The sequence below is a fragment of the Myxine glutinosa genome, chromosome 6, assembly GCF_964187855.1.
Source record: "Myxine glutinosa chromosome 6, kmMyxGlut1.1, whole genome shotgun sequence".
Classification (NCBI taxonomy): domain Eukaryota; kingdom Metazoa; phylum Chordata; class Myxini; order Myxiniformes; family Myxinidae; genus Myxine; species Myxine glutinosa.
The window spans coordinates 335,394-357,500 of NC_136266.1; the positions used below are offsets into that span (position 1 = coordinate 335,394).

General features: G+C 48.0%; 1 protein-coding gene across 12 annotated transcripts in view; it reads right to left on the reverse strand.

The window, feature by feature from the left end:
* The window catches only part of RIMBP2 (RIMS binding protein 2), a 716,511-nt gene that overhangs the window by 148,897 nt on the left and 545,507 nt on the right, over positions 1-22,107 (reverse strand). For 11 of the 12 annotated variants that reach the window (XM_068119472.2, XM_068119470.2, XM_068119482.2 and 8 more), the window contains one exon: positions 3,171-3,349. In XM_068119472.2, coding sequence (XP_067975573.2) covers positions 3,171-3,349 — 179 coding nt within the window. The remainder of the gene's footprint in view (positions 1-3,170; positions 3,350-22,107) is intronic. The other variant, XM_068119471.2, reaches the window with a different exon arrangement.

Sequence of the window (22,107 nt, forward strand, 5' to 3'; positions counted from 1 at the left end):
CCACTCCATCCTCCCCTTCCCGCCCTTCCCCTTCCTCCTCCCTTCCCCCTCCACCCTACCCCCTCCCTTCCCCCTACACCCTACCCCCTCCCCTTTCCCCCTCCCCTTCCCCCCTTACTCCCCCTCCCCCTTTCCCCATCCCATCACCCTCCTCCCCCCTCCCCTCCCCCTCCCTCCCTCCCCTCCCCCTCCCCTCCCCCTCCCCCCTCTCCTCCCCTCCCCCCCGTTCCCTTCCCCTTCCCCTCCCCCTCCCCTTCCCCTCCCCTGCCCTGCCCCCTCCCCCTCCCCTCCCCCCCCCCCCCCCCCCGGCAATGCCGGGTACTTCTGCTAGTATATCATAAATTTAATATTTCAATACAAATGGGTCATAGATCATGTGCATGCAATTTCAGATTTTTAGGATAAGGAATTTGATTAAAACATTTTTGGCTGGTATACCACTTCGCCTATGATGTCACCATCATCATCATGCTTTTGTTCCCCATTGGGAGTACTTGACAAAGAGGCAAGTTTCAAATTTTTCCATTCAGTAGTTTCTGAGAAAATATTTTTAAATTATTTGCGTTTAATCCAAGATGGCTGCCATACCACATGACCTATGACGTCACAATTAACATAAAAACTTTATGCACGGGTGTCACTCCGACCATGAAAGTTCCGTATCAATTGGACATGTGGTTGCTGAGAAAAACGAGGTTTAGCCAGGACGGATGGACGGACAACCCGAAAACATAATGCTTCCGGCCACATTCGGGGGCGGAGGCATCAAAATAACTCGAAATAATTTGAGAAGTCTGGCCCAGTCCCTTTGGGAATGAGCTTTAGCAGGTTAGATGGTGGCGATGGCATTGCTAATACTCTCAAGGCTCACAAAACTGTTTACCATAAAACGTGTTACCTAACATTTTCTGGAGACAATTAGCTTCAAAAGGCAAAAAAATAGTCTCTCGAAACACACATTATATGAACCCAGCCCAAAGAAAACATTCCTTGGTCAGCAACCAGAGCTGCCCTTTCCATGTGATTAGGGCTGGCAGTGGGGAGAACAGGGTTGGGCACTCAAGTGGACCATCCTGCCTGATGGCAGTCTGTAATGAGCAGTTACACTGCCGTATAGCAAAGCTGGTGCAATAAAAGCTGTGCAGGAAGATGTAAACGTCTACAAGGCAGCTTGGACTGCATTCAACAAGGTGCGTGTTCTGGACAAGGGTTTTGTAGCCCGAAAGGAAAGGAAATCACAGTCTTCATGGATACATGACGGATACACGATAATCTGGAGGTTTAATCCTGCATATGCGTGTACCATGAGCAACTTGTTAAAATGCTACAATAATACAATGTCACACCTATATTTATTTGTATATAAAGCAAGAGTAACTATTACAATCAGTGTATTTTTTCAGAAACGTCTTTAACCTTTAATGTCAGTTCGCGCACGTTTTTGAACACGGCGATCCTTATATTCCCGCAGTAATTACTGTAGTATCGTCTTATCTCATTTGGCCTTAGAGAAGGTATCGACTGATTGACTCAATTACCAATGCTCTCGGTCTCGGCAGTCTGTTGGTTGCCCTGAGCTGCAATTTCATCAAGCAGTAAATGTTGTATGTGAGTGTTTCCAAAGCGAAAATGTTGCCATTTCTGAAGGTGCTACATCTGCTCTGTCATGGTGAGTCAGGTGTCAATGTGTGACGATTGTTTTGTCTATGTTTTTTTTGTGTTCCGGTGGTCGAGTCAGGAATGTTCCGGTGGTCTAATCAGTGATATAGTCAGGAATCGACACCAGGTGTTGTTACTTTGGTCATGAAATTCATAATCATTACTTTATCATGAAATTTCCACCATTTTGAATATTCAATGCGGTCAACTGATATCAAATCATAATATTTATAATGCTGGATAACCATTTTTCAAGGAAATCTGTAGTTTCTTTAGGATAATGTGATGTTACAATTATATATTTTTGACTTGAGTGATTGTAGGACAGTAATGACTGAGACACCAAATTTTTCCCAAAAAACTGGCTTCGGAATCCTTTTTGAAATTCGTCCCTCAATTTCACTATTATTTGGTAACAAGAAGCCATAATTTGGCTTAGGAGTAGATATTTGCACCCTCTTTATGATTCCAGTCAATTTCTTGATATTTAGCCAAGACAGACCTGTTTATGGGGGTCCATTTGAACATATTTTAGTTCTTTCCTGTCAATGGCGGCCTTTTGGAACATCGAATGAGGTCATGTGACCCCCCCCCCCCCCCAACATTTTTGCCGTAATATATACTTTTCACGAGTTTATTTGCTTTGTTTGGTCATTATTAGCCTATTTGTTATGTTGGCATTCACAGTAAAGGTTAAAAGGTGGAGCAAGTACTTCGAGCCTTCAAAATATTTCATTGGGGCGCTGTAGCAAAAATGAAAAGTTATGGCCTAAAGCACAACTCCACCAAATTTGGTGCATTTATCATAATTTGAACGATTCTAAGCATATGGCCAGCTTGTGTACTCTACAATGTGGACCCTAATGCTCTCGAAATTATTGTAATCTCACATAATGAGGCTGAAGCACAGGGTCTCTTGCTCTCACGTAGCAGGCAGGTCAGTGGTCCCTCTCTTTTGTATCATCTATTCTTCAACACATTGCCCTCTCTGATTGCTCAGTCTTCCGACCCCAGCAACTCCAGGATGCACGAGTTCTTCCAGTAATGCGCTCCAGGTTAAATTTCCAAAATACGGGCTGATGACACCCCTCAACTCTTTTATTCCTCATTTCTGACATCGAGAACACCATCTTCCAGAGCCTGTTCTGTCTCAATCTTCCCTCTAGGACTTAAGCAAGCAATGCACTGCCATATATTTTCATTCCCAATTCTGTTCCATGGTCGTTATAACCCCCATTAATCTTTGCTCCCTCAACCATCTTACTTGCTGGTTTCAGTGTATCCCCTCCCCCCCCCCCCCCCTTCTCCCTCTCCTATTTTCCTGTTCATTCAATCCCCTGATGTTTGTTCCATTGTCAATTCTACGTTGCTCTTCCATGAGTCTCACTCCTGTATACAAAAGATATGTAAGCATATTATGGAAAGATTTGTACGTAAAGTCATGTAATTAGAAAGTAATTCTGCGGTATTTGGGATGTGGTTATTGTATTAAGGTGACATGAGTTACTCACACGAATGATTTGTCCTTCCTTGAAAGGTAGCTCGATTTCCAAGGCGTCGAGGTTTGGAGACATGGTAGCTGGGTTGTAGTCAAAAAGGGCCACAAACAGCCGAGGAGGAGATCCTTCAGAGCATGGTTCATGAGCTCGCCCCCCATGCTCCCCAATCCGACAAGCCCATGTACCTCCTACTGGTGACGACAGAAACAAATCAAAAAATGGTTTTATTAAAAGCATGTCTGGCACCCAATGGCTGAATTACACATGCATACATATTCATAATTTACAATGAAATATTGCTTACAAGGTAAAAATATAAATCTATAAAAGAGTTAAAGAGTGAAATGATAAAAAATGCAAAATTAAACAATTAGACATGGCATGCTTCAAACAGAAGATAAATATGAGAAAACAGAGAAATTTGTGACAAAGTATCATAAACTATTTGCACTTGTTTGAAATTTTTTTGTTCAACATTTGCACCGAGTACTTTTGTGCTTTTCTGCGATTAAAAGGTATCTCTCATGGCAGGTAATCACATTCTACGCAAATGATGGGTTTCAATAGCAAGTGCAAAATTTTTACACAACTTATATCGTGGTTCCTCAAGAGTTTGTAATTTACAGGTTTCCAAAGCAAGATGGTAAGATATGCAACGTTTTACTCACATAATTTTCAGGCTCTTTTTTGCATACGTCCTAAATTGTTCACCTGCGCTTTAGTCAAGGCTGCACTGAAAATAGGTACACAATACTACAACACTGGTCTTATGTAGCCAATATAAAATCTTGGGTAAATGCCAGGGGCATTAAAAACGCCCCTTTATATGGTATGTGCCATGTGGCAATCTACATACAAGAAGGAACATTCCATAGCTTGTAGAAAATGTCGAACAATAGAAAACGTCCCTTTATATGGTATGTGCCATGTGGCAATCTACATAAAAGAAAGGACATTCCATAGCTTGTAAAATGTTTGTGTTCGAAAATGTCAAACAATAGAAAAAGCCCCTTTATATGGTGCGTGTCATGTGGCAATCTACATAAAGAAGGAAGATTCCATAGCTTGTAGAAAATGTCGAACGATAGAAAAAGCCCCTTTATATGGTATGTGCCATGTGGCAATCTACATAAAAGAAGGGACATTCCATAGCTTGTAAAATGTTTGTGTTCGAAAATGTCGAACAATAGAAAAAGACCCTTTATGTGGTATGTGTCATGTGGCAATCTACATAAAAGAAGGGACATTCCATAGCTTGTAGAAAATGTCGAACAATAGAAAAAGCCCCTTTATATGGTATGTGCCATGTGGCAATCTACATAAAAGAAGGAACATTCCATAGCTTGTAGAAAATGTTGAACAATAGAAAAAGCCCCTTTATATGGTATGTGTCATGTGGCAATCTACATAAAAGAAGGGACATTCCATAGCTTGTAAAATGTTTGTGTTCGAAAATGTCAAACAATAGAAAAAGCCCCTTTATATGGTATGTGTCATGTGGCAATCTACATAAAAGAAGGGACATTCCATAGCTTGTAGAAAATGTCGAACAATATAAAAAGCCCCTTTATATGGTATGTACCATGTGGCAATCTACATAAAAGAAGGAACATTTCATAGCTTGTAGAAAATGTCGAACAATAGAAAAAGCCCCTTTATATGGTATGTGCCATGTGGCAATCTACAGAAAAGAAGGAACATTCCATAGCTTGTAGAAAATGTCGAACAATAGAAAAAGCCCCTTTATATGGTATGTGCCATGAGGCAATCTACATAAAAGAAGGGACATTCCATACCTTGTAGAAAATGTCGAACAATAGTAAGCCCCTGTATAGGGTATGTGCCATGAGGCAATCTACATAAAAGAAGGGACATTCCATAGCTTGTAGAAAATGTCGAACAATAGAAAAAGCACCTTTATATGGTATGTGCCATGTGGCAATCTACATAAAAGAAGGAACATTCCATAGCTTGTAGAAAATGTCGAACAATAGAAAAAGCACCTTTATATGGTATGTGCCATGTGGCAATCTACAGAAAAGAAGGAACATTCCATAGCTTGTAGAAAATGTCGAACAATAGAAAAAGCACCTTTATATGGTACTAGCTGAGGTACCCGGCTTCGCCCGGGTTGAATAAGAATAATACAAATATATGATGAAAAGAACATGTATATTTTAGAGCAATATCACAGTACATTTCCTACATGACGTTTTGTCAATTTTCAATTTCTCAAAACCTCTTGGTATACAACATTTCTGGTTAACTTTGGGGCAGTGTGACTTTGGCAGTGTGACTGTCAACCGAGCGGGATTCTGGTCTCGAAACAACATCGTTCTGACGATCGCTTCAACATCACCCGTCCCACAATACCCAACCTGTCCCACAGTACCCGAGCCGTCCCACAGTACCCGACCCGTCCCACAGTACCCGACCCGTCCCACAGTACCCGACCCGTCCCACAGTACCCGACCCGTCCCACAATACCAGACCCGTCCCACAATACCCGACCCGTCCCACAACACCCGACCAGTCCCACAACACCCGACCAGTCCCACAACACCCGACCAGTCCCACAACACCCGACCCGCCCCACAACACCCGACCCGTCCCACAACACCCGACCCGTCCCACAACACCCGACCCGTCCCACAACACCCGACCCGTCCCACAACACCCGACCCGTCCCACAACACCCGACCCGTCCCACAACACCCGACCCGTCCCACAACACCCGACCCGTCCCACAACACCCGACCCGTCCCACAACACCCGACCCGTCCCACAACACCCGACCCGTCCCACAACACCCGACCCGTCCCACAACACCCGACCCGTCCCACAACACCCGACCCGTCCCACAGTACCCGACCCGTCCCACAGTACCCGACCCGTCCCACAGTACCCGACCCGTCCCACAGTACCCGACCCGTCCCACGGCCACAGTACCCGACCCGTCCCACAGTACCCGACCCGTCCCACAATACCCGACCAGTCCCACAACACCCGACCAGTCCCACAACACCCGACCCGTCCCACAACACCCGACCAGTCCCACAACACCCGACCAGTCCCACAACACCCGACCAGTCCCACAACACCCGACCAGTCCCACAACACCCGACCAGTCCCACAACACCCGACCCGTCCCACAACACCCGACCCGTCCCACAGCACCCGACCCGTCCCACAGCACCCGACCCGTCCCACAGCACCCGACCCGTCCCACAGTACCCGACCCGTCCCACAGTACCCGACCCGTCCCACAGTACCCGACCCGTCCCACAGTACCCGACCCGTCCCACAATACCAGACCCGTCCCACAACAGTCAACACCCGACCCGTCCCACAACACCCGACCCGTCCCACAACACCCGACCCGTCCCACAACACCCGACCCGTCCCACAACACCCGACCCGTCCCACAACACCCGACTCGTCCCACAACGATTGAAATGGCAGACTTTGCAGCACCGAGTCAGCTCTGACTGGAGCTAAAAAGCTTTGGACTCTCACAATCGGCAAAACCAGAGGAGCCCAGGGCCTGGAAGCAGGATGAGGGGAGGTCGGGGAGTGGAGGAGGAGGTCCGTGCTTGGAACCTTCAAGTTCAACATAAAGTTTTTTATGAAAAGTAATGCAGATGTATAACAATCCACCAATGCAAGTTCAGAAATGAATGCAGATCCTTTACTTTGCGATACAAACGCAATTCCCGCCATTTCCACTCACGATCGAGGCCTCGAAAGTGACCGCCCTCTTCTTCCTCCTACAACTTCGTCTCACTTCTTTCACTCAAAATGCACGAAATTCTGCCGCATGAAATTATGTAGAGGCCTCGTCGGGGGGATATAAGGTAGATAAGGCAGGCGTTGTAACAGAAGAATCAAAATAAAAGTGGAAGGACATAAGGAAATGGGAGCTATTCTGGACCCACAGCCAAACCCGACAAACCATTGCAATACACCCCGAACGTTTTTGCCGCCTCAAACATGGAATTGCAGCTGGCGCGGTTTTTTTAAACAATTGATATTAAAATAAATCGTAGCCTAAAACCACCGGGATTTTATGCTGATTCCGAATCTGTGTCCAAAACTTTTCTCCGATGTGTAGTTCTTGAGTTTTAAGCGGACATCCAGACAGACACACACACATATACACACACAGACAGTCCTCCTTTATATATAGAGATGTGCCATGTGGCAATCTACATAAAAGAAGGGACATTCCTAGCTTGTAGAAAATGTCGAATAATAGAAAACGCCCCTTTATATGGTATGTGCCATGTGGCAATCTACACAAAAGAATGCATAGCTTGTAGAAAATGTCGAACAATAGAAAAAGCACCTTTATATGGTATGTGCCATGTGGCAATCTACATGAAAGAAGGAACATTCCATAGCTTGTAGAAAATGTCGAACAATAGAAAAAGCCCCTTTATATGGTATGTGCCATGTGGCAATCTACACAAAAGAATGCATAGCTTGTAGAAAATGTCGAACAATAGAAAAAGCACCTTTATATGGTATGTGCCATGTGGCAATCTACATGAAAGAAGGAACATTCCATAGCTTGTAGAAAATGTCGAACAATAGAAAAAGCCCCTTTATATGGTATGTGCCATGTGGCAATCTACATAAAAGAAGGAACATTCCATAGCTTGTAGAAAATGTCGAACAATAGAAAACGCCCCTTTATATGGTATGTGCCATGTGGCAATCTACACAAAAGAATGCATAGCTTGTAGAAAATGTCGAACAATAGAAAAAGCACCTTTATATGGTATGTGCCATGTGGCAATCTACATGAAAGAAGGAACATTCCATAGCTTGTAGAAAATGTCGAACAATAGAAAAAGCCCCTTTATATGGTATGTGCCATGTGGCAATCTACATAAAAGAAGGAACATTCCATAGCTTGTAGAAAATGTCGAACAATAGAAAAAGCCCCTTTATATGGTATGTGCCATGTGGCAATCTACATAAAAGAAGGAACATTCCATAGCTTGGAGAAAATGTCGAACAATATAAAAAGCCCCTTTATATGGTATGTGTCACGTGGCAATCGACATAAAAGAAGGGACATTCCATAGCTTGTAGAAAATGTCGAACAATAGAAAAAGCCCCTTTATATGGTATGTGCCATGTGGCAATCTACATAAAAGAAGGGACATTCCATAGCTTGTAGAAAATGTCGAATAATAGAAAACGCCCCTTTTTATGGTATGTGCCATGTGGCAATCTACATAAAAGAAGGAACATTCCATAGCTTGTAGAAAATGTCGAATAATAGAAAAAGCCCCTTTATATGGTATGTGTCATGTGGCAATCTACATAAAAGAAGGAACATTCCATAGCTTGGAGAAAATGTCGAACAATAGAAAAAGCACCTTTATATGGTATGTGCCATGTGGCAATCTACATAAAAGAAGGGACATTCCATAGCTTGTAGAAAATGTCGAACAATAGAAAAAGCCCCTTTATATGGTATGTGCCATGTGGCAATCTACATAAAAGAAGGAACATTCCATAGCTTGGAGAAAATGTCGAACAATAGAAAAAGCACCTTTATATGGTATGTGCCATGTGGCAATCTACATAAAAGAAGGAACATTCCATAGCTTGGAGAAAATGTCGAACAATAGAAAAAGCCCCTTTATATGGTATGTGCTATGTGGCAATCTACATAAAAGAAGGGACATTCCATAGCTTGTCGAAAATGTCAAACAATAGAAAAAGCCCCTTTATATGGTATGTGCCATGTGGCAATCTACATAAAAGAAGGAACATTCCATAGCTTGGAGAAAATGTCGAACAATAGAAAAAGCACCTTTATATGGTATGTGCCATGTGGCAATCTACATAAAAGAAGGAACATTCCATAGCTTGAAGAAAATGTCAAACAATAGAAAAAGCCCCTTTATATGGTATGTGCCATGTGGCAATCTATATAAAAGAAGGGACATTCCATAGCTTGAAGAAAATGTCGAACAATAGAAAAAGCCCCTTTATATGGTATGTGTCATGTGGCAATCAACATAAAAGAAGGAACATTCCATAGCTTGTAGAAAATGTCGAATAATAGAAAAAGCCCCTTTATATGGTATGTGTCATGTGGCAATCTACATAAAAGAAGGAACATTCCATAGCTTGAAGAAAATGTCGAACAATAGAAAAAGCCCCTTTATATGGTATGTGCTATGTGGCAATCTACATAAAAGAAGGGACATTCCATAGCTTGTAGAAAATGTCGAACAATAGAAAAAGCCCCTTTATATGGTATGTGCCATGTGGCAATCTACATAAAAGAAGGAACATTCCATAGCTTGGAGAAAATGTCGAACAATAGAAAAAGCACCTTTATATGGTATGTGCCATGTGGCAATCTACATAAAAGAAGGAACATTCCATAGCTTGGAGAAAATGTCGAACAATAGAAAAAGCCCCTTTATATGGTATGTGCTATGTGGCAATCTACATAAAAGAAGGGACATTCCATAGCTTGTAGAAAATGTCAAACAATAGAAAAAGCCCCTTTATATGGTATGTGCCATGTGGCAATCTACATAAAAGAAGGAACATTCCATAGCTTGGAGAAAATGTCGAACAATAGAAAAAGCACCTTTATATGGTATGTGCCATGTGGCAATCTACATAAAAGAAGGAACATTCCATAGCTTGAAGAAAATGTCGAACAATAGAAAAAGCCCCTTTATATGGTATGTGCCATGTGGCAATCTATATAAAAGAAGGGACATTCCATAGCTTGAAGAAAATGTCGAACAATAGAAAAAGCCCCTTTATATGGTATGTGTCATGTGGCAATCTACATAAAAGAAGGAACATTCCATAGCTTGTAGAAAATGTAGAAACAATAGTAAGTCCCTTTATATGGTACTAGGACATGCCCGTACTATATATACTGTATATCTAAAATTATATCCCCCCCCCCCCCCCCTCTATTTACATGAAATGGTTTGGTCCAAAGCGAACGGCTTGCGAGTACGGTGACAATCCCCCCCCTCTATTTACATGAAATGGTTTGGTCCAAATCGAACGGCTTGCGGAGTTTGGTAAAGAAATCGCCATAGCGTGCCCAAACGCGCAGGAAAGCGAAAGAATCGCAAATTAGTTTTTATTAGTTTTAAAACATAGTTTAACGCCAACATAGCGCCAACATAGTTGTGAAATAAATGAATACGCTCTCAAATGTGCCGTCCGAGGCAGAGTCTGTTCGCCACGTTCGGCACACGTGATATCTCGCTGCTCTCTGATTGGTTGAATCGTTTTTTGGACATAGCTCGGTAACTACTTGTCCGATTAATTTCAAACCTTGAAAAGGCACATCCTCAGGTCCCCAGCAATATACCTGGCAAGTTGCAAGTATATCGGACCCGTGGTTGTCGAGAAACAGCGGTCACAGACAAACAAACACACACACAGACACACAGACACACACACACACACACACACACACACACACACACACACACACACACACACACACACACAGAGATTACTGGAATTATAGATAGATGTGTCATGTGGCAATCCACATAAAAGAAGGGACCTTCCATAGCTTGGAGAAAATGTCGAACAATAGAAAAAGCCCCTTTATATGGTATGTGCCATGTGGCAATCTACATAAAAGAAGGGGCATTCCATAGCTTGTAAAATGTTTGTGTTCGAAAATGTCAAACAATAGAAAAAGCCCCTTTATATGGTATGTGCCATGTGGCAATCTACATAAAAGAAGGGGCATTCCATAGCTTGTAGAAAATGTCGAACAATAGAAAATAAGGGGCATTCAAAAAATCTCGTGTGCGTGCTGGACTACCCTTGTGTTCTTAGGAGGAACCAAGTCATGAACCAAGAAACGTTCATATAAAGGGGCGCCAATTTGATTCATACAGCTGCATGAAGAAGTAAATGTATTTTATTTGCCAGATGTAGGGTGATACAACGACGGATGAAAAAAATACATGGAGACATCACATACATCAATTAAATTATATGAATTAACAACCAACCTATTCCCCACGGTCTGTATGGGGGTCCTGCCCGATACTGTAAACCATCTCTTCCATTGCTCATCATGAAATACGGTATCAATCCAATCCTGGTCAAAGAAAAAATTTTGCCGCCATTCTTTTTGTGCCTTTTTCATTCTCTCGGTACAGAACTCCACGAAAATCGGGCGGGTGGTCAAAATCTCTACGAAACCCCCCACAATGAGCGCAGATTTTGATGCGGTCAATACACCTTCGTTAGGCATCAGATATGAAGCTTGTGCCCAAGCTTCATCAACATCGTGTGTGTAGTGTAAGAGAAGAGAGGAAATACCTACTTTGGTGAGGGGATGGGGTAAAAACCCCTGTAACCTCCCTTAATGAGCGCAGATTTTGAATTTGTTTCAAAAGCCATTAATTGGCCGATGTACATTCCATGTTTCAGTTCGTTTCAATGAACAGCCTTTGAGATATGAGTGCCAACACAATTTATGCGGATGGACAGACGGACGGACGGACGGACACAAACGTGAATTTGAGGGTTTTCTTAATAAAACTCAAGAATGCATAAACGGACGTTGCTGAAATTTGGAACATATTACCTACACGTTCAAAGTATTTACTTCTGAAATGTGCAGCCAATTTTGTCTAGTAGAAGCTGAGAAACGTATTTTCAGTCCCCATGTTAAAGCTGCACACAGAGAAACGATCCCATACAAATGGAGGGGCACTTTGCGCCTCCCTTGATAGTCACAATGTCATGTTGAAAACAGGCACACAATACTCCAACACTGATCTTATGTAGCCCCAACTTCTTTCAGTGAGTGAGTCAGTGAGTGAGTGTAACAAGGCATCACCATGACTTGGAGGAAGGTAGCAATACCAACTTCTTTCCTGGAGGTCCTTGCAGTGTCCTTGTGTTTTATACTTCTCCCACCCCCCTTCCCACGCCTCCTCCCCCGAAGCCCTCTCCATCCCACAGATCTCCCGATGTCCCTGCTCTCAAATGTTGTGTTTGTGCTTCCCCTTCTCTCCTTATCTTGTCTATCGCTACCCTTATTATATGTTTTGTGTGTCTGTTTGATTTGTTGTGTGATAAATGTGAGCTCTTTCACGAGCCTCGATCCTGTATATAAAAAAAAAAAAGAAGTGAAAACTTGATTCATAAACAAATTCAGGAATTAGTCGCTCGGGTAAATCTTCAGAAAATCCTGTTTTTTGTAATTTAAGTTTACATAATTGGTTATAGACCTGTTGATGTTGGACACCAGGAGATCTTAACAGGGAAGTTCTATCAATAGGTATTCTGGTAAGTTTGTTGTAACAATTTTGGGTAAATGGTCTGCTATAGTAATAAAATGTTCATCGATTACGTTAGCTGCTTTTTACCCTGCGATCGCGAAGCGAAAAGCAGGGTTAGGCATTTGGTTACGTACGTGTGGCGTACGTGCGTGTCTGCATTTTAAAAATTCATTTTCTCGGAAACCGTTGTTCCGATTGACATGAAATTCAGAAGAAGCGTAATTGTCGGCTATAAAACGCACCCAATATGTAGGATAAAATATGTGAGGGACATACATACGTACATACATACGGAGAGGAGAGACAAACACTGGAAACACAGGAACCAAACATATACGCCGTAAAAAATCGTTTATTTGATCGTGAATTAGCCAGTTCTAAAAGCCTCTTTGCGAGTTTGAAGTAGAGGAAGAAGCGCTAATTTAAGGTTTATTCACAAAGCAGTTTGAATGTAAACTTTATTATTCTACAACAGGAGAAACCCTTTAGAAGGACACAGAACGAGCATACAAAACTATATATACAGTCGTGATATTTTGTGAAGCATTAGAAAAATATATAAAACTACACAGAAGGAACCCACAAACAACAACCACAGCCACAATAACAACCGAGTGTTATAAAAGATCCTTATTTTCACTGTTTTACTTCGAGTTTTTACTACTGTTTCACACTAAACGAAAAACATACAGGTAGAGCATACAGATTGTGATACATGACATGTTCAACGATATGTCCGGCCTGAACGGCATAGGAATCAAAATGGCAGTGTGTTGAGTCAGCCGTCGTACCACGTAATGACATCACCCCTGTCATGTGACCAGATACATACATACATACATACATACATACATACATACATACATACGGACAGACAAACACTGTTCTAGATGTCTTTGCCCTATGGGCTATGCCGTAAAATAAAAAAAAGTCGCAGTACTGGTAGATTTCTCAGCTTGTATTTAGAGGACTGTAGCGGTTACGGGTTACCGGAAGCATGACACAATTACCGTGCACCGGCCGATGACTCAACCGGCGAGCGGTCACGTGTCAGGACTCGCGCGGGCATGTCCAGACTTGCCCTTCTCGGGCGAACACGTGACTTACCGACTTTGCATACCACGCCCCGCCTGAGAGGCGTGGCTTTTGTGTGTTCAGTTTGCGATATAAATTGCCGCCCGTTCGAGGGGCGGATTCAGTGTGCTTTTGAGTTCTTTGGTTTTGAGCTAAATAAATAGCTCGGTGAAACTTCGTTCCTGTGTCGCCAATTTTGTCTGGCTTTATAGTGCGAGCACAGCTCCCACAATTGGTGACCCCTTTCTACGAACACGGCGATGGAGTCAGCTGTAGCTTTGAAGCTCCCGGGCTTTTGGGAATCTCACGCGGCCGTTTGGTTTGCTCAAGTCGATTCTCAATTCGCCCTACGGAACATCACGGAGGACACGACGCGCTACTACCATGTGGTCTCTGCGCTCACTGCCTCCTCCGCTGCCCGGTTTCTGAGCTTCCTCCAGCACCCGCCGAACGCCGACAAATACGGCGCGCTCAAAGGCCTACTCCTCGGTGCGTTTGGACTCACGGAGACCGAACGCGCACGACAACTACTACACCTCCCGGAGCTGGGTGAGGCCCGTCCATCCGAAAGCATGGGCCACATGCTTGCTCTTCTCGGTGACCACAGCCCGGACTTCCTCTTCCGCGAGCTATTCCTCCAGCGGCTACCGGGCAGGTACGGTTAGCTTTGGCCAATTCACACATCACGGACCCTCGAGCCCTGGCCAAGGAGGCCGATAAATTTTTCTTGGCCAGGCGACACGTCGGAGCGGCCGCTTGGAACCCTGAACCGACCGAGGCAACGCCCGCGCCATGACCGGCGCCTCCACCGGCCGAGTCCGCGCCACTGATGGCTGCGGCCGCCGCGACGCCCCGTCGACCGAACCCGACGCGACCGCCGGAGCCTCCACCAGAGCGGACCATGTGCTATTACCACGCCAGGTTTGGCCAGAAGGCCAGAACATGCCGCCCACCGTGCACTTTCGGCGGGTCGGGAAACGACCAGGCCGGCGCTCGCTGCCTGCCATGAGCGTCGGCCATTCAGGCAGCCTTCTGTTTATCATGGACACAGAGTCCGGGCGGCGTTTTTTGTGTGACACCGGCGCTCAGCTGAGTGTGATACCTGTCTCGGTGGAGGACAAACAGGCCGCGCTATGCGGCCCCGCCTTGGTCGCCGCAAAAGGCTCCTCCATCCGCACCTTCGGTTCACGCAGCGTCGCATTCTGCTTCGGGGGCCAGCGCTTCAGGTGGGACTTCATCACGGCGAACGTGCCCACGGCCTTGCTGGGTGCAGATTTTCTTTGTGCGCATGGGCTTTTGGTTGACGTCAAATGGCGTCGGCTCATCAACGTGGAGACCTTCAGCTCGCTCGCTTGCTCATTGAGCGGCTCTGCTCCGACCAAGCCAGCCTGCGCGCTCCCAGCCGAGGACGATTTCACCTGCCTGCTCGCCGAGTTTCCCGCCCTCACGCAGCCGACGTTTTCAGCCGTCGCCGTCAGGCATGGCGTCGAACACCACATCCCGACCACAGTTCCACCGGTCTACGCCAGGACTCGCCGCCTCGACCCGGCCAAACTCGCCGTGGCGAAGGCAGAATTCGACGCACTGGAGCGATTGGGCATTGTGCGGCGCTCGAATAGCGCGTGGGCCTCGCCCCTGCACATCGTGCCCAAACCAGGTGGAGGATGGCGACCATTCGGCGATTACCGCCGCCTCAACGACGCCACCACCCCCGACCGGTACCCGATACCACACATACAGGACCTTTCCGCCTGTTTGGCGGGGCGGGTCATCTTCTCCAAGGTCGACCTTATTCGGGGCTACCACCAGGTACCTGTCCGGCCGGCCGACGTTCCGAAGACGGCTGTAATTACACCTTTTGGCCTCTTCGAGTTCCTCCGAATGCCGTTCGGCCTTAAGAACGCGGCCCAAGCCTTCCAGCGGCTGATGGACAGTGTGCTGCGCAATCTCACCTTTCTGTTCGTCTACCTGGATGACATTCTCATCGCCAGCACTTCCCGGGCGGAGCACCTCGTCCACCTGCGCACGCTTTTCGAGCGCCTCGGCCAGCACGGCCTCATCATCAACCCGGCGAAATGCCAGTTTGGCGTAACGGCTGTTGACTTCCTGGGGCACCGCATCACGAAGCGTGGGGCCATCCCGCTGCCTACCAAGGTGGAGGCAGTCACAAGTTTCCCGCGCCCCCGCTCCATCGAGGCCCTACAGGAATTTTTGGGGATGGTAAATTTTTACCACCGGTTTGTGCCTCGCGCCGCCCAACTCATGCGCCCCCTGTACGAAGCTCTCTGGGGCAAGCCGGCCAAGCACGACGTCGCCTGGACCACAGAGATGGACGCGGCGTTCATGGGCGCTAAGCTGGCCGTCGCCAACACGACCATGCTGGCACACCCGGCGCTCGACGCACCCATCGCCCTCACCACGGACGATTCCGACTACGCGGTGGGCGCCGTGCATGAACAGTGGGTGAACGGGGCTTGGCAACCGCTGGCCTTCTTCAGCCGGCAGCTTCGCCCTAACGAGCGCAAGTATAGCGCTTTCGACCGTGCGCTCCTCGGTGTTTACCTGGCCGTTCGCCACTTCCGCCATCTTTTGGAGGGCCACCCGTTCACGGCGTTTGTGGACCACAAACCCCTGGTCTTCGCCATGGCCAAGGTTACGGAGCCATGGTCGGCCCGCCAGCAGCGTCACCTCTCCGCCGTGTCCGAATTTACGACGGACATCCGGCACGTTGCGGCAAGGACAACGCTGTGGCCGATTGGCTCTCCCTGTCCGGTGCGAACACCGTCCACCTGGGAGTGGACTTCGCCTGCATGGCAGCCGACGAGACCGCCGACCCCACGGTGCAACCCCTCCGGACAGCGGACACAGGCCTGCGGTTGGCCGACGTCCCCTTCAAGGACACAGGCACAGTTCTCCTGTGTGATGTTTCCCTGGGCCAACCTCGCCCCATCGTGCCCACCGGATGGCAGCGGCGCATTTTTGATGCCCTTCACGGCCTTTCCCACCCGGGCCGGAAGGCATCACAGAAGCTCATGGCAGCAAAGTTTGTCTGGCATGGGCTCCGCAAGGACGTCCGCGACTGGGCCAATGCCTGTGTCGCCTGCCAGCGCGCGAAGGTCCACCGGCACATCCAGGCCCCATTGGCACAATTCGACGTGCCCGTGCGGCGCTTCGACCACGTCAATGTGGACCTGGTGGGACCCCTTCCCTCCTCGTGGGGTTTCACCTACCTCCTCACGATGGTGGACAGGACCAACAGGTGGCCGGAGGCCGTCCCACTGGCATCAACAACATCTGCCGACGTGGTGCAGGCCTTCATTGGCACTTGGATTGCCCGTTTCGGCGCGCACTCGGACATCTCCTCCGACAGAGGCCCGCAATTCACCTCCGAGCTTTGTGGCGCGGTCGCCCAGGCCTTGGGGGTCAAGCTTCACCGCACCACGGCCTACCACCCCCAAGCCAAAGGCTTGTGCGAGCGGTTCCACCGCTCAAAGGCCGCTCTCAGAGCCAGCCTCCAGGACGACGGTTGGGCCGACAGGCTCCCATGGGTCCTATTGGGCCTCCGAACGGCCCCTAAAGAGGACCTCCAGGCTTCCACCGCCGAGCTGGTCTACGGCCAGCCACTGTGCGTGCCGGGCGAATTCATCCCTGACGCCACCGGCCCCTGGTCCGCGGCTCGCCAACGCTCGGACCTCCAGGAGGCTGCCAGGAGATTTGCCCCCGTGCCCACGTCCCACCACGGCTGCCCCCAACCCCACGTCCCCCCAGTACTTCGCACTGCAGAGTACGTTTTTATCCGGCACGACGCACACCGGGGACCGCTCCGGCCACCGTACGATGGACCTTTCCGGGTCCTGCAGAGGGACGACAAGTCATTCATCGTCGACATCGGCGGCAAGCCGGATCGCATCTCCGTGGACCGCCTCAAGCCGGCCCATTTGGACCTCGACCAACCTCCACGGTTGGCCCTTCCTCCACGACGGGGCCGTCCCCCGTCAATCAAGCCCCCCGCCCGACCATCCACCGCCACGCCGCCTACCACCCCCACACGAATCGCCAGGGGTCGTTTCGGCCGGGTCATCAGGACCCCCCTCAAACTGACTCTCCCGGTGCAGGTTAATTCTGGGGGGGCGCATGTAATAATAATAATAATAATTCATTTATTTTGTATAGCGCTTTTCCAGAAGCCCAAAGGCGCTTTGACAGAGTGGAAAACATAATGCATAACAATACATGAAAACAACAATTGCAAAAAGACAAGAATCAAGAAAACAAACAGCAGCGATATACGGCATATATATAAGACAAGAATTAAAAAGACAAGACAAGAATCAATAGGGAAATATTTAAAGCAAAAGGAGGGAGAAGGAGAAGAGATAGTCAGGGGTTAAATGCTGTGGGTTGAATGTTGAATGCAGCGTTGAACAGGTGGGTCTTTAGTGATGTTTTGAATGTGGTGAGTGAGGAGGAGTCTCTGATGGTGTGAGGTAGTGAGTTCCAGAGGGTGGGAGCAGCGATGGAGAAGGCCCTGTCCCCCCAGGATCTGAATTTGGTCCGGATGGAGGGGGTCAGGAGGTTGGTACCAGCAGAGCGGAGGTTGCGGGTGGGAGTGTGTCTGGAGAGGAGGTCAGCCAGGTAGGATGGGGCCAGGTTATGGAGGGCTTTGTATGTCAAGAGGAGGATTTTGTACTGGATTCTCTGGGGGATGGGGAGCCAGTGAAGCTTGTAAAGGACGGGGGTGATGTGGTCACGGGTCCGGGAATGAGTGAGTAGACGGGCAGCGGAGTTCTGAATGTATTGGAGTTTATTGGTGATTTTTGAGGGTGAACCATAGAGGAGGCTATTGCAGTAGTCCAGACGGGAGGTGATGAAGGCGTGGATGAGGGTTTCTGCAGCCGTGGAGGAGAGGGATGAGCGGAGACGGGCAATGTTTTTCAGGTGAAAGCAGGCTGACTTTGTGATCTGTTTAGTGTATTTGTCGAAGGAAAGGGTTTGGTCAAAGATGACGCCAAGATTCCGGATGTGAGGGGAGGTGGATACTGGGATACCGTCGATGTTGAGGGCAAAGTTATGGGTGGATTTTGTGAGCGTTTTTGGGCCAATGATGATTATTTCAGATTTATCACAGTTAAGCTTGAGGAAGTTGATTTGAAGCCAGGATTTTATTTCAGTGATGCAGTTTGTCAGGATAGAGTGGGTGTCGGTGGAGACGGACTTGGTGGAGATGAAAAGCTGGATGTCATCGGCGAAGCAGTGGAATTGGAGACCATGACGGCGGATTAAGTGACCGAGCGGGGACAGGTAAAGGATGAAGAGGAGGGGGCCAAGAACTGAACCTTGGGGGACACCTTGGGGGAGGGGAGCAGTGGGGGATTTGCAGTTATTGATGGAGATGAACTGGCATCTGTCAGAGAGGTATGATTTAATCCAAGAGAGGGCAGTGCCGGTGACGTTAAAGGTGGATTCAAGTCGGGTGAGGAGGATAGTGTGATCGATGGTGTCAAAGGCAGCGCTGAGGTCGAGGAGGACGAGAATGTTGAGGTTGCCAGCGTCAGAGGAGAGGAGAAGGTCGTTGGTGATTTTGAGGAGAGCAGTTTCAGTACTGTGGTTGGAGCGGAATCCGGATTGGAATGTTTCATACAAGTTATTGGCAGAGAGATGATGTTTGAGTTGAGTGGCTACAGCACGTTCCAAAACTTTTGACAGAATGGGTAGGTTGGAGATGGGTCTGAAGTTGTTTAGGGTGTCAGGGTTTAGACCAGGTTTTTTTAGAATGGGGGTAACAGCAGCAATTTTGAGGGAAGGTGGGACGATGCCTGTAGACAGGGAGGAGTTTATTGTTGCAATGATAAGTGGAGAGAGAGCAGGGAGGGAGGCTTTGACAAAGCTGGAGGGGATGGGGTCAAGAGTGCAGGTGGCAGTTTTCATTCCTATGAGGAGTTCAGAGAGGTCAGTAGGAGAGATTGGGGAGAACCGAGACAGGGGATGGCAGGACAAGGGGGGGCAGGTGGTTGGAGGGGGAGCGGGTGCGGCGGTGGTCAAGCTGTTGTAGATGTTGTCAATTTTGCGTTGGAAGAAAGAGAGGAAGGAGATGCAGTTGTCTACTGTGAATGACTGGGTGGTGGTGTTCAGGGGGCGGAGGAGTTTGTTTATTGTCGAGAAGAGTGCTTTTGGGTTTCCGGAGCCAGAGTGGATAATTTGAGAGTAGTAGGCAGAGCGGGCGCGGGAGAGGGCATCTTTGTAGTGTTGTATGTGGTCCTTGTAGGCTTGGGAGTGAACTGTGAGACCCGTTTTATTGCGGAGTCTTTCAAGTTGGCGAGCACGAGTTTTCATCAGGTGGAGTTCAGGGGTAAACCAGGGAGCAGAATGGGTGAAAGAAACTGTTTTGGTTTTTACAGGCGCAAGCTGGTCAAGGCAGGAGGAGAGAGTGTGGTTGTAGTAGTCAGTGAGGTCGGAAGGGGTGTGGAGGTCAATGAAGGGAGAAGTGGACATTTTTTCAGAGAGGGTGGATGAGAATGAGGTAGGTGAAAGAGCGTTTAGCTTACGGAAGTTGATTGTGCGATAATGCCTTGGTGTTGGGGCGGGGATGTTGATGGTCAGAGTGATGGCTAAGTGGTCAGAGAGGGTGAGGTCGGAGCCATAGAGATGGTGCAAATTTAATCCAGTGGAGCAGACAAGGTCCAAAATGTGACCACGGATATGGGTAGGAAAGTCGACATGTTGAGTGAGGTTAAAGCAGGTGAGTAAATCAGTGAAGTCAGTGGTTATTGTGGAGTCAGTGGAGTCCATGTGGATATTGAAATCACCAAGGAGGAGGATTGAGGGGGAGAGGGAACATAGCTGGGTCAGAAAGTAGGAGAAGTCAGACAGGAATGATGGGTGTGGTTTGGGAGGGCGGTAGACGACAGCCATGACTGACTGCGTGTGACCAGAGAGTTTTAAAGCCAGGTGTTCAAATGATGGAGCAGATGAGATGGAGATGAGGTTGGTCTTGATGTCTTGACGGTGGATAACGGCAATTCCACCACCTCGGCCCTCCGAGCGTGGTTTAGTGACGTAGGAATATCCATTGGGTGTGGTGAGGTTGAGTGTGTAGTAGTCCAGAGGTTGTTGCCAGGTTTCGGTGAGACAGAGAAAGTCCAGTTTGTTATCCAGGATGTATTCGTTCAGGATGAGGCATTTATTGTTGAGGGACCGGGTGTTGAACAGGGTGAGCTTGATGTTGTTTTGAACAGCAGGGATGAATTCAGGTGATTTAGCCAGGGTTCGTAGGCAAGAGGTGCGATCGTGTGGGTTGCTGTGACCAGGTGCGCTGGGACGAAGAGTGAGGGTGCGCTGAGCCGACCAGAGGACGGGGATGGAGTGACCTGATTGCAAATAAACAAACTTGCGACCGGAGCCACGGTGAATGTACCTGGGTCGTCGGAGGAGTCCATTTGATTTGATGGCAGAGATGCATGATGGGGTGGAGCGGGTATTGAGCAGAAGAAGCCTTGCGGCGGAGTACTTCAGAGCCATGCCAGGCAGGAGCGAAGGGACGAGTACGAGGCCAAGGTCGAGGAGGCAAAGCGGCAAACGCAGCGGCAAACGCAGCGGCAAACGCAGCGGCAAACGACTGCAGCCGCTAATCAAGACCACAGCGGCAAACAAGGCCACAAGGCCACCGGCAAACAAGGCCACGGCCACAAACAACGGGAGCGGGCCTTTCGATTCCGTATTCCGTACCATCAAAAGCAGATTCCGTTATCCAGCCGGAGAACACGCGGCACGTGCGGGTGTGAAAAGGCAGGACAGGTGTGAGATGTCAGGTCAGAAAAGTAGAAGCAGACCCTGTACATCCATCCAGTCGGAGAAGCGGCGAATATGCAACGCCAGCGTCCTCTCGCAACCGAACCCGGAAGTAGCGGTTACCGGAAGCATGACACAATTACCGTGCACCGGCCGATGACGCAACCGGCGAGCGGTCACGTGTCTGGACTCGCCCGGGCGTGTCCAGACTTGCCCTTCTCGGGCGAACACGTGACTTACCGATTTTGCATACCACACCCCACCTGAGAGGCGTGGCTTTTGTGTGTTCAGTTTGCGATGTAAATTGCCGCCCGTTCGCGGGGCAGATTCAGTGTGCTTTTGAGTTCTTTGGTTTTGAGCTAAATAAATAGCTCGGAGAAACTTCGTTCCTGTGTCGTCCATTTTGTCTGGACACACAGCTCCCACAGGACTACAATAAATCTTTCAAATAATGTCTGTTGATGAATAACAAGGAAACTGACAATGTGTGTAGGATTGATGTGGGGGTTTCCATTTACACTAGTTTTGGGATTTATTTGCCTGTTGCAGTAGGCGGACACCTTCTTGGGAAAAACAGGTGTGCTGAAGTGCGCCCGCCAATACTTCTCACCCAGTGAACCCTGGCCCCAGTTCACAAAATTCTAAACTCCCGTTCGTTATAAGGGACCCTTGAATGGTGAAAACCGTGGGAACAGACAGGCTAATCCTGGGATTGATAAAGGGAAGAGGCAGAAGAGCTTCCGAGAAGAGAAGAGTCCAAATCGAACGACCGGAAGAGA